The 13476-nt window shown below is 40.1% G+C and overlaps 1 protein-coding gene across 7 annotated transcripts in view; it reads left to right on the top strand.

Moving 5' to 3' along the window:
* Positions 1-13476, top strand: part of TTC13 (tetratricopeptide repeat domain 13) — a 91248-nt gene that overhangs the window by 45635 nt on the left and 32137 nt on the right. For 6 of the 7 annotated variants that reach the window (XR_004909868.2, XM_036069072.2, XM_036069071.2 and 3 more), the window contains 3 exons: positions 6835-6976; positions 7255-7429; positions 9660-9816. Coding sequence is in view for 6 of the 7 variants with exons in the window: in XM_036069072.2 (XP_035924965.1) it covers positions 6835-6976; positions 7255-7429; positions 9660-9816 (474 nt within the window). In the remaining variant the exon portion in view is untranslated. The remainder of the gene's footprint in view (positions 1-6834; positions 6977-7254; positions 7430-9659; positions 9817-13476) is intronic. The other variant, XM_036069070.2, reaches the window with a different exon arrangement.

The following is a 13476-nucleotide window of genomic DNA, read 5'->3' as shown; positions in this document are numbered from 1 at the left end:
GACTCCCCGCCGAGCAGGGAGCCCGATGTGGGACTCGATCCCGGGACTCCAGGATCATGACCTGAGCCGAAGGCAGTCGCTTAACCGACTGAGCCACCCAGGCGCCCCATTTGTATGTCTTCTTCAGAGAAGTGTCTGTTCATATCTTCTGCCCACTTTTTGACTTGATTATTTGTTTTCTGGGTGTTGAGTTTGAGAAGTTCTTTATAGATCTTGGATACCAGCCCTTTATCTGTAGTTTCATTTGCAAAAATCTTCTCCCATTCTGTGGGTTGCCTCTTTGTTTTGTTGACTGTTTCCTTTGCTGGGCAGAAGCTTTTTATCTTGATGAAGTCCCAAAAGTTCATTTTTGCTTTTGTTTCACTAGCTTTTGGAGATGTATGTTGAAAGAAGTTGCTGTGGCCGATGTCAAACAGGTTACTGCCTATGTTCTCCTCTAGGATTTGGATGGATTCCTGTCTCACATTGAGGTCTTTCATCCACTTTGAGTTTATCTTTGTGAATGGTGTTAGAGAATGGTCGAGTTTCATTCTTCTGCATGGGGCTGTCCAATTTTCCCAGCACCATTTATTGAAGAGACTGTCTTTTTTCCATTGCATGTTTTTTCCTGCTTTGTCAAAGATTATTTGACCATAGAGTTGAGGGTCCATACCTGGGTTCTCTATTCTGTTCCATTGGTCTATATGTCTGTTTTTGTGCCAGTACCATGCTGTCTTGGTGATCACAGCTTTGTAATATAGCTTGAAATCGGGCAACGTGATGCCCCCAGCTTTGTTTTTCTTGTTCAACGTTTCCTTGGCGATTCGGGGTCTTTTCTGATTCCATACAAATTTTAGGATTGTTTGTTCCAGCACTTTGAAAAATGTCATTGGAATTTTGATCAGGATGGCATTGAAGGTATAGATTGCTCTGGGTAGCATAGACATTTTAACAATGTTTATTCTTCCGATCCATGAGCATGGAATATTTTTCCATCTTTTTGTGTCTTCTTCAATTTCTTTCATGAGTGTTTTGTAGTTCCTAGAGTATAGATCCTTTACCTCTTTGGTTAAGTTTATTCCGAGGTATCTTATGGTTTTTGGTGCTATTGTAAATGGAATCGTTTCTCTAATTTCTCTTTCTACAGTTGCGTTGTTAGTGTATAAGAAAGCAACTGATTTCTGTGCATTGATTTTGTATCCTGCCACATTACTGAATTGCTGGATGAATTCTAGTAATTTGGGGGTGGAGTCTTTTGGGTTTTCCACATAAAGTATCATGTCGTCTGCGAAAAGAGAGAGTTTGACTTCTTCTTTGCCAATTTGAATACATTTTATTTCTTTTTGTTGTCTGATTGCTGTTGCTAGGACTTCTAGTACTATGTTGAACAACAGTGGTGAGAGTGGGCACCCTTGACGTGTTCCTGATCTTAAGGGAAAGGCTCTCAGCTTTTCCCCATTGAGGATGATATTCGCTGTGGGTTTTTCATAGATGGATTTTATGAGCTTGAGGAATGTTCCCTCTATCTCTATACTCTGGAGAGTTTTAATCAGGAAAGGATGTTGTATTTTGTCAAATGCTTTTTCTGCATCAATTGAGAGGACCATATGGTTCTTCTCCCTCCTCTTATTAATGTGTTCTATCACATTGATTGATTTGCGAACGTTGAACCACCCTTGCATCCCGGGGATAAATCCCACTTGGTCGTGGTGGATGATCCTTTTAATGTATTGTTGGATCCTATTAGCTAGGATTTTGTTGAGGATGTTGGAATCCATATTCATCAGGGATATCGGTCTGAAATTTTCCTTTTTGATGGGGTCTTTGCCTGGTTTGGGGATTAAGGTAATGCTGGCCTCATAGAATGAGTTTGGAAGTTTTCCTTCTGTTTCTATTTTTTGAAACAGCTTCAGTAGAATAGGTATTATTTCTTCTTTGAATGTTTGGTAGAATTCCCCACGGAATCCATCAGGCCCTGGACTCTTGTTTTTTGGGAGGTTTTTGATCACTGCTTCAATCTTGTTACTGGTTATTGGCCTATTCAGGTTGTCAGTTTCTTCCTGTTTCAGTCTTGGCAGCTTATAGGTTTCCAGGAAGGCCTCCATTTCATCCAGATTGCTCAGTTTATTGGCATATAGTTGTTGATAATAATTTCTTTCTTTTTTTTTTTTTTAAGATTTTTTATTTATTTATTTGACAGAGAGAGACACAGCGAGAGAGGGAACACAAGCAGGGGGAGTGGGAGAGGGAGACACAGGCTTCCCGCGGAGCAGGGAGCCCGATGCGGGGCTTGATCCCAGGACCCTGGGATCATGACCTGAGCCAAAGGCAGACGCTTAACGACTGAGCCACCCAGGCGCCCTGATAATAATTTCTAATAATTGTTTCTATTTCCTTGGTGTTAGTCGTGATCTCTCCCCTTTCATTCATAATTTTATTAATTTGGGTCCTTTCTTTTTTCTTTTGGATAAGTCTGGCCAGTGGTTTATCGATCTTATTAATTCTTTCAAAGAACCAACTTCTAGTTTCGTTGATCTGATCTACTGTGTTTCTGGTTTCTAATTCATTGATTTCTGCTCTAATTTTAATTATTTCTCTTCTAATGTGTGGCTTAGGCGTCGTTTGTTGCTTTTTCTCTAGTTCTTTAAGGTGTAGAGTTAGTTGGTGAATTCGGGATTTTTCTATTTTTTTGAGTGAGGCTTGGATGGCTATGTATTTCCCCCTTAGGACCGCCTTTGCAGTATCCCATAGGTTTTGGACCGATGCGTTTTCGTTCTCATTGATTTCCATGAATTGTTTAAGTTCTTCTTTGATTTCCTGGTTGACCCAAACATTCTTGAGCAGAGTGGTCTTTAGCTTCCAAGTGTTTGAATTTCTGCCAAATTTTTTCTTGTGATTGAGTTCCACTTTTAAAGCATTGTGGTCTGAGAATATGCAGGGAATAATCTCAGTCTTTTGGTATCGGTTGAGACCTGATTTGTGACCCAGTATGTGGTCTATTCTGGAGAAAGTTCCGTGTGTGCTCGAGAAGAATGAGTATTCTGTTGTTTTAGGATGGAATGTTCTGTAAATATCTATGAGGTCCATCTGGTCCAATGTATCATTCAAAGCTCTTGTTTCCTTGTTGATTTTCTGCTTAGATGATCTGTCCATTGCTGAGAGTGGAGTATTGAGGTCTCCTACAATTAACGTATTGTTATCAATATGACTCTTTATTTTGGTTAAAGGTTGGCTTATGTAGATGGCTGCTCCCATGTTGCGGGCATGGATATTTACAACTGTTAGATCTTCTTGTTGGACAGACCCTTTAAGAATGATATAGTGTCCTTCTGTGTCTCTAATTACAGACTTTAGTTTAAAATCTAATTTGTCTGATATAAGAATTGCTACCCCAGCTTTCTTTTGAGGTCCGCTGGCATGGAAGATGGATCTCCATCCCTTCACTTTCAGTCTGGATGTATCTTTAGGTTCAAAATGAGTCTCTTGTAGACAGCATATGGATAGGTCCTGTCTTTTTATCCAATCTGCAACCCTGTGCCATTTTATGGGAGTGTTTAGGCCATTCACGTTGAGAGTGATTATTGAAAGATATGAATTAATTGTCATCATGTTGCCTGTGAAGATGTTTTTATAGATTGTCCCTGTAAATTTCTGTTGTATATCACTCTTGGGGTCTTTCTCCTTTTATAGAACCCCCCCTTAATATTTCTTGCAGGGCCGGCTTAGTGGTCACATATTCTTTCAGTTTCTGCCAGTCGTGGAAGCTCTGCATCTCTCCATCCATTCTAAATGACAGCCTTTCCGGATGAAGTATTCTTGGCTGCATGTTCTTCTCATTTAGTACCTTGAATATGTCTTGCCAGGCCTTTCTGGCTTGCCAGGTCTCTGTGGATAGGTCTGACGTTATTCTGATGTTCCTCCCTCTGTCCGTAAGGAATCTCTTCCCCCTAACTGCCCTTAAGATGGTTTCCTTGGTTCTAAGATTTGCAAGTTTTACTATTACATGCTGGGGTGTTGGCCTGTTTTCCTTGATCTTGGGAGGGGTCCTCTCTGCCTCTAGGACTCGAATGTTTGTTTCATTCCCCAGATTAGGGAAGTTCTCAGCTACGATTTGCTCAAATACATCTTCTAGTCCTCTCTCTCTCCACTCCCTCCGGGATTCCAATTATTCTGACATTGGAATGCTTCATGGTGTCACTTATTTCTCTGATTCTATTTTCATGGATTCTGAGTTGTTTTTCCCTGGCCTCCTCTTTTCCCTTTTTATCTATTATATTGTCTTTCAGGTCGCTTATTCTCTCTTCTGCCTCAGTTACCCTAGCTGTTACATTATCTAGATTGGATTGGATCTCATTGATAGCATTTTTAAGTTCTGCCAATTCACCTTTTATTTCTGCCCTTAGAGACTCTATGTTGCCATTAATTGATTTCTCCATTCTAGCCATTGCCTTCACAATTGCTAGCCTGAATTCCATCTCCGACATCTTGGTTATATCTGTATCCATTTGTAAATCTGCAGCATAAGTAGTAATCTCTGAGTCTTTTCTATTTTGGGGGCTCCTCCTCCTAGTCATTCTGTTGATGGGTGTTTGAGGGAATGTATAGAGCCCAAATTATTGACCAGAACCCAAGCAAGATGCACCTGTTTTCTTGGGACCTTAGGGTTGCTGGCCTCTTGTTTTCCCAGCCTGTCTTCTGCGGGAGGGGCCTGCCACGCTGTTACTCAGGCAACCCTGTTTGGGCGGAGTTGCCCTGCCCCCCTGTGGCGGGGGATGGGCTCAGCGGGAATCAGTTTTTGGGGCTTTTGTTCTCTGGCGGCTTTCCCTGGCGGCTTTCCGCGTCTCTTCCGCGAGTCAGAGCAGAAGAGACCGTTTCCAACCCTCTGCCTCAGAGCAGAGAGACCGCAGTCTGTTCTTCAGTGAGCTCTCCAGGCCACACTGTCTCCGTTTCTGTCCGTGCTGCTATAAACTGCAGCGTCCTGGGTTATGTGCCCCTCCGCAGCGCTCCCAGTCCTGCCTCCGGGTCGGGGCCCGTCTCTGCCCTTTGTGCTTCTAAAACCGCCAGCCGCTCCCAGTTCACGCGTGTGCAACCCTGTCGCTCCGGGTTTCCGTCCGGGGGCTGCAGTTTGCCAGCGCGACCCCGCCGCTCTGGGTTTCCGCCCCGGGGGCTGCCCTAGAGTCCTTTCCCCGCCGCTACCGGTCTGCGAGTCTGTGCCCCGTCCGCAGTGCGCGAGGCTGTTGCTCACCGGCGGTTAGGATCCCCATGGCCAGGCACCCTCCCGCTGCCGTTTATCCTCCGATATCTGCCCGCAGGATCACGGCTCCCCACCTCGTACCTCAAAACCAACTGCCTGCGATATTCTGTTTGTAGAGGTCCAGATCTTCTTACATCTCAGGCTGGTTTCGTGGGTGCTCAGAGTGGTCTGGTAGATATCCAGCTCAATTCCAGGGACCAGTTGAAATAGGGTCCCCTACTCCTCCGCCATCTTTTCCCCCTCTCCCAAGGGTTATTGTTTTGAATAGTGGCATTATACGCTGTTGAGTCATAGATACTGGTGCTTTTCTAGGCGATAAGTAAGGTTAATTCCCACATCACTGTGATCATTTGAAGATTCCTAGATTAAAGGGATGGAAAATTATGCTGCATCCCTATCATCAGTGTGATTGATTTTGATATAGTTATTATGCATCTGTATCAGGAGTGAGAAGTTGTGCCTAGACTCTGGTGTCCTGACTTCACGTGTTACCCTGACCAGTAGTAGAGCTTACTCTGACTTTTGGCTTTCAACAATTTTTACACTCTGACCCGAAAAGGAGATTGCATGGTGTGAAAGAAGGGGCTCAGCATTCAGGAGTCAGGAGATTTGGTTCTAGTTCTAGATTGCCCATTTCATACTTGTGTGTCCTTAACTTCCCTGAGCTTCAGGGTTCTCACTTGCAAGGTTCTGTGAAAGTTAAAAAAGACACAGTGACCGAGATCCCCTTCAAAACTGTTGGCACCTCACTCGGGAAGGATTGAATTCAAGGGGTTATTTATGTGATGGTGGTAGTTGGAGAAGCTCTCTTACACTAACTTGAAGAAAGTGTCTTTGAGTTCATCTTGGGTTTAAATGATGACCTTTATCCTTGCTGTCCCACAGAATTGTTGGGGACATACATTGAAAAGAGATTTGAAAGCACCCAGAGTAATTAGTAAAGTGCTATAGAAATATAAGCGAGTGTTGTATTATATAAAAATATTCATTATTTACAGAAAATTGACACATGGGACATTTTGAAGGTGCTTTTATTATTTGTAAAAATGTAATATGTAAAAGAAGGCTGGCAATAATTATTTCCACTCTGAAGTGATCACAACTCTAAAATATACTTTTTAAAAAAATTTTAAATTATGAAATGATTTACGAGATTTTAAGTGAAGTAACTTCTGTGACAGAAATATACAATTTTAAGCCTCTGAATGATGACCCTGTGTATGATTGTAACCTACATAGTTGTTTTTTTGTTTTTTCCCAAAGAAGAAGTATGGTTTTATCTAAATACTAAAATTTACACAGTTTTTTATGGGTGGGAGCTCATGAATGGGGGAAAAGGATTTGAACAAGCACTTGCCTTTGGAAATCAATAAATTCATTTTCCCCCAAAGACTTTCAAGGGCTTTGTGGTTATCCTATAATCTGGTAAAGTTTAGGAAAAGTAAGTGGGATGTAGCTGAGCTGTAGAATGGTAAATTAGAGAAGAACATCCACATCAAGGTATCTGATTCACATATGGGACTGTAATCCTGAGGCTAACTTACTCTGTGTGTCCACTGAAATGTTCTGCACTGTGCTCATAACTGTTGTTAAATACCTAGAGAACTGGGCAATTTCGAAGCTGCCACCGAGAGCTTTCAGAAGGCACTGTTGCTCAACCAAAATCATGTGCAGACCCTGCAGCTTCGGGGAACGATGCTTTATCACCATGGCAGCCTGCAGGAAGCCCTGAAAAACTTCAAGGTGGGCATCCCTAAGTGAGAAACACCGAAACAGCTCTCGGATTTTTCTTCGGTGACCTTGAGTGGGATGAATAGGGAGGAGGGCCAGGAAGAGTGTTTACACCTTAACAAAAAGAAAGAAAACAATTGCCATGTCTTAAAGACTACTTTACAGAGCATGTATTTGGTGTGATTTAGCCTGGAGGGAAAACTTTCCAACTCCAGACTGAAGAATAAAGCACTTAAAGCTCATCCGCGACTGTACTGATACTAATAGAGCATTTTCTCCTTCTGCGTCAGCGGTGTCTGCAGCTCGAGCCCTATAATGAGGTGTGCCAGTACATGAAAGGGCTCAGCCATGTTGCCATGGGACAGTTCTATGAAGGAATAAAAGCACAGACTAAAGTCATGCTAAATGATCCTCTCCCGGGCCAGAAGGCTAGCCCAGAGTATCTGAAAGTGAAATATCTCCGAGGTAAGTCACAAAATGGCTCAGTCATTGAATTTTAATGCTCAGAGCTGCAGAAATCATATTGCTTGTCTCTCTTATGTTCTGTAGGAGACAGCTGAGTCTCGAAGACACGAGGTAGCTTGATCATAGCCCCCACCCCCACCCCCCCGCCTTGGTTAGTGGCAGTACCTGGATTGGATAGGGCCCCTCTTCTATTTTTTTTAAAATATTTTTTATAAGATTTTATTTTTTTATTTGTCAGAGAGAGAGAGAGCGAGCAGGAGCAGGGGGAGGGGCAGGCAGAGGGAGAAGCAGGCTCACTGCTGAGCAAGGAGCCTGATGTGGGACTCGATCCCAGGGCCCTGGGATCATGACCTGAGTTGAAGGTAGACACTTAACTGACAGCCACCCAGGTGTTCCTGGGCCCCTGTCTTCTAAAGATTGGTCCAGTACTTTGCCACTGCCTACATATTTTTTCTTTTTTAAGTTAGAAATATTTTACTCAAGTCAGAAAAACCTATTTTGAGCTGAAAGTGACAGTCATCTGGGTATCGATGTGTCTCATCACATCTCGTCTAGAGACCTAGGAGTCAGAGGAAAGTAACATTTTCTGAGATTTTTAACTGTTAAATGTAAACTTGGTATCTTTGATCTGTCATTCCTTCATTTCACAATTCTCACATACTTTGGAGACATTCAGTTGGGATGAGGAAGAAAGCCAATCTTTAAGCTATCTTTGGTTTGTCAGAGTCTCACTTTTTCTCTGCCATATGTAATGGCATTTTTTGGTTTTTTTTTTGTTTTGTTTTGTTTCAAATCGATTTTTTAATTGAAGTACAATTAACATTTAGTGTTATATTTGATTGAGGCACACAATATAATGATTCAATAATTCTGTACATTCTCAGTGCTCATCATGATAATATTTTTATTGTTCATGCAGAGCACAAACCTTTACTTCCTCTTCTGCTCTTTCCTTTGTCATCATTAACCCTCTCATGCCAGTACTCTCCAACTGTAAAAAATTATGAGCCCTGGAGTTATAAGTTTCTAGTAGCCACGAGAAAAGTAAAAATAATCATGTGGAATTAATTTTAATAATACATTTTATTTGACTTGACATATGCATGATATCAGTTCAACATATAATTAATATGAAAACACTATTCATTAATATCATTAGGTATCTTACATTATTTTTTTGTACCAAGTCTTTGAAATCTGATGTGTATTTTATACTTATAGTACATCTTTATACTTACATCTCAGTTAGGATGTTAAATTTTCATTGGAAATTCTTAATTTGAAGTCTTGTTTCATAAAATTTAAAGATCAAAGAGTAGATTCATATATGTGAGTTGTTCCAAACATTCTGAAGTTTTCTAATAATTGACTCAAATATCAATTTTTACATTTAGATTAATTAGATTAAAATTTAAAATACAATTTCTCGGTCACTTTGGCTACATTTTATACTTTTATTTTTCTTTTTTGAGAGAGTGTGTGCACAAGCGCGAGCAGTGGGGGCGGGAGAAGAGGGAGAGGGAGAGAAAGAATCTCAAGCAGGCTCCATGCCCAGCATGGAACCCGACACGGGGCTCAATCTCACGACCCTGAGATCATGACCTAAGCCAAAACCAGGAGTTGGATGCTTAACTGACTGAGCCACCCAGACACCCCCAACATGGGCCATATTTTAAGTGTTCACTAGCCAGGTGGCTAGGGGCTGCCTACTGGACAGCATTGCTCCTCACTCTAAATTATGATTTCCTCTTGTTTCCTGGTTTAGTAGAACATGTGAGCTGTAGACTGAAGGAGGGGCACTCCATATCCTGGTATTTTTCTGCACTGCTTCTGTAGAGATAAGCAGCAGTTAGTCAGTTGATGAAATCATATACATAGTTGATTCATATCAGTTGACAGAGAACCAGGCTCTGTCTGACACTGAACTTGGCTTCTCAGATTCTGCAACTAAAAAGTGAGATCTTTGGTGCTGTTCATGGAAAAATGATTAAAACTTAGCTAAAGTGGGACCCAGATTGACTGGCTTATGTTCGATCTTGGTATTTTGAGTTACCCTGTATCATATAATAATAGTGACTTACTACAGTTTGGAGTCTCCATTTAGAATTCTTAGAGTTCTTGGAATTCTTGGAATTAACGCTTTGTTACAAAGTATTTGTATGGCAACCGGCAATAAAAAATATTTCTTTAGCAATATTTGGGTGTGTCAGATCTCGTCTCCTATCTGCAGAGTATTCTCGATATCTTCACGCACACCTTGATACTCCTCTTACGGAATATAACATTGACGTGGATCTGCCTGGAAGCTTTAAAGACCACTGGGCTAAAAATCTGCCTTTCCTCATAGAAGACTATGAAGAGCAGCCAGGGTTGCAACCCCACATAAAGTAAGTGCTTTAAATGAAAACAACCTTTTTTGCTTTTTCAGGCTGAGCTATAAGCTCATCCTGATAACTCTTGCTCCATAAATGGCTTCCTATCCATGTTTCTGAGGAATTTATTTTTGGATTTGGTATGTCTGCAGATATTTCTTTTAGTTTATAAGGTACATTGAAACTTACCTTTGGATATCACCTTTACTTCTAGCCTGATCTTCCTGCTAATTTTATGCAACCTTCAAACTTCAGATGTACTTATTGGCAGTTGTTGATATACATTACTATTACCATTTACTTTTAAAACAAATTACTCAAAACCAAAAATTTGAAATTACAGTGCTGGCCAACTACTGTTGCATTATGACTAAAGGGCTATCCGATTACAAAACAATTAGATCTAGGGTAGAAATTCCTGGGAGTCTAGCAATGCCTTAAAAATTAAGAAAAATCTGCAAAGATCAATCCCCTCACTCTCTAAAAGAAAGAAAAGCAGGGGACAGATTCAAACTAGAGTGGTGAATGATAGGCACATTTGAAAGGAAGAAAGTGTCCTGGAGGTGAGGGCATTTAACAGCCAGTGCAATGGAATGCCTTGAGGCATAAGCGAGATGGGTTTGCTGAGCTTTTTTAAGGAGCTAAAGTGGTTCCATATTGGAGGACCATATTCACAGGATCTCAACAAGAGCAAATACAGATCCTGCCTGAGAAGATAGTAGTGCCAGTTTGGGGGTCCAAGTATTCCCACAGATTAAGATCATTAGTATGAGAATCAAAAACCAAGATCACCAAAATCATATGTGAAAATCAACAGAAATACCAAACAACAGATTTAAACTCTCAAGGACTTCAGATATTGGAATTGTTGAATACACTCTCTAACTCCAAATGAAATGTTTAAAGAAACTATGAAGAAATCACAAACATGAGCAAGAAATAAGAGATTATTAAAAATGACCAGGCAGATTAAAAATAAATTGGAAGCTTTAGGAATAGAAAATATAATCATTGAAATAAAGAATTCAGTATGTAAGCTAAACAGCAAATTAGACATAACAGAGAAAATTGCAGAAGTGGAAGATAGAGCATTAGGAATTATCTAGAATGTAGCACAGAGAATCCAGGCATTAGAAAACATGAGAGATAGAAGATGTGGAAGATAATAAGAATGTCTAGCATATATCAAGATGAATTCTTGGGAGGAGAGAATGGAGGAGAGGCAATTTTTGAAGACCTAGTGGCTAACAATTTCCCAGAATTAAGGAAACCTAGATCTACAGATTTTTTAAAAAAGCAAGATAAATGGCAAATCCAGACACATCTTAAGTAACAGGAGAACACATAAGGAGAAAAAATTTTTTAAATAGAAAAAAAATCTTATCACCTACTTAAGGTCAATAATTGGACTGACTGTAAGCCTCTCAACATCAAAATGGCAAAGTGCTGAAAGGAAAACTAACTTTCAACCTAGAATTCTATACCCAACAAAACTATCTTTTATGAATAAAGACCAAATAAATATATATTCAGATAATAAAAAACTGAACCACCACCTGCCATTCACTAACGAAACTTCTAAGGCATGTAATTAAAGAAAAAGGCAATTGATCTCAGGCAATATTTGAGATACAAGAAGGAATAATGAGAAAAGAAAAATGGTAAGCATGAGAAATTGGTAAGTCTAAATGAGCATTGTCTATATAAAATAATATCTGATTGGGGGCTTTATAAAAAGGACAAATAAAATACTGGGCACAATAAAAAGTAAGTTGAGAGATAGCAAGAAGAATTAAGTATTCTAAGGGAATATGGGTTAAATATTATGTTAAAGCTTTAAGTTATACATAAATATTTAAAATACCTACGGTGAGTACTAAAAGTTAGAAACAAAGTGTATAGCTTCTATATTAGTAGCAAAGTAAAAACAAAACAAAACGAAAAAGTTAAATCTAAAATCAACCAGAAAAGGGGGGACTGGAAGGGAGGCATTAAAAAAGTGGTACAAATAAAAAGAAAAAAAATAAGAATAGGTTGAAATAATCCAGACATACTAATAATGACAATATATCTAAGTGGACTAAATGTCAAAAGACAGACATAGTTAGATTGGAATGTTTTAAAAATCCAGTTAAATGCTTTTTACAAGGGGCATGTAATGCATAAGGACACAAAAATTGAAAGTAAAGGTATGGAAAAAGTTCTACTTGGGAAACACTAAAAGAATCCTGATGTAGGTATTAATATTAATAGATTTATTTATTTTTATTATTTTTTTATTAACATATAATGTATTATTTGTTTCAGGGGTACAGGTCTGTGATTCTTCAGTCTTACACAATTCACAGCGCTCACCATAGCACATATGCTCCCCAATGTCCATCACCCAGCCACCCCATCCCTCCCACCCCCCTCCACTCCAGCAAACCTCAGTTTGTTTTCTGAGATTAAGAGTCTCTTTTGGTTTGTCTCCCTCTCTGGTTTCATCTTGTTTCATTTTTCCCTCCCTTCCCCTATGATCCTCTGTCTTGTTTCTCAAATTCCTCATATCAGTGAGATCATATGATAATTGTCCTTCTCTGATTGACTTATTTCGCTTAGCATAACACCCTCTACTTCCATCTATGTCGTTGCAAATGGCAAGATTTCATTTTTTTGATGGCTGCATAATATTCCTGTGTGTGTGTGTGTGTGTGTGTGTGTGTGTGTGTGTGTACCACAGCTTCTTCATCCATTCATCTGTTGATCGACATCTAGGCTCTTTCCATAGTTTGGCTATTGTGGACATTGCTGCTATAAACATTGGGGTGCACGTGCCCCATCGGATCACTACATTTGTATCTTGGGGTAGGTACCCAGTAGTGCAATTGCTGGGTCATAGGGTAGCTCTATTTTCAACCTCCATACTGTTTTCCAGAGTGGCTGCACCAGCTTGCATTCCCACCAACAGTGTAGGAGGGTTCCCCTTTCTCCACATCCTCGCCAACATCTGTCGTTTCCTGACTTGTTAATTTTAGCCATTCTGACTGGTGTGAGGTGGTATCTCATTGAGGTTTTGATTTGTATTTCCATGATGCCAAGTGATGTTGAGCACTTTTTCATGTATCTGTAGGCCATTTGGATGTCTTCTTTGCAGAAATGTCTGTTCATGTCTTCTGCCCATTTCTTGATTGGATCATTTGTTCTTTGGGTGTTGAGTTTAAGAAGTTCTTTATAGATTTTGGATACTAGCCCTTTATCTGATATGTCATTTGCAAATACCTTCTCCCATTCTGTCGGTTGTGTTTTGGTTTTGTTGACTATTTCCTTTACTGTGCAAAAGCTTTTTATCTTGATGAAGTCCCAATAGCTCATTTTTGCCCTTGCTTCCCTTGCCATTGGTGATGTTTCTAGGAAGAAGTTGCTGCGGCTGAGGTTGAGGAGGTTGCTGCCTGTGTTCTCCTCTCGGATTTTGATGGATTCCTGTCTCACATTTAGGTCTTTCATCCATTTTGAGTCTATTGTTGTGTGTGGTGTAAGGAAATGGTCCAGTTTCATTCTTCTGCATGTGGCTGTCCAATTTTCCCAACACCATTTGTTGAAGAGACTGTCTTTTTTCCATTGCATGTTTTTTCCTGCTTTGTCGAAGATTAGTTGACCACAGAGTTGAGGGTCCATTCCTGGGCTCTCTATTCT

The sequence above is a fragment of the Halichoerus grypus genome, chromosome 7 (genome assembly GCF_964656455.1).
Source record: "Halichoerus grypus chromosome 7, mHalGry1.hap1.1, whole genome shotgun sequence".
Classification (NCBI taxonomy): Eukaryota; Metazoa; Chordata; class Mammalia; order Carnivora; family Phocidae; genus Halichoerus; species Halichoerus grypus.
This window is presented reverse-complemented; position numbering and strand designations above follow the sequence as displayed.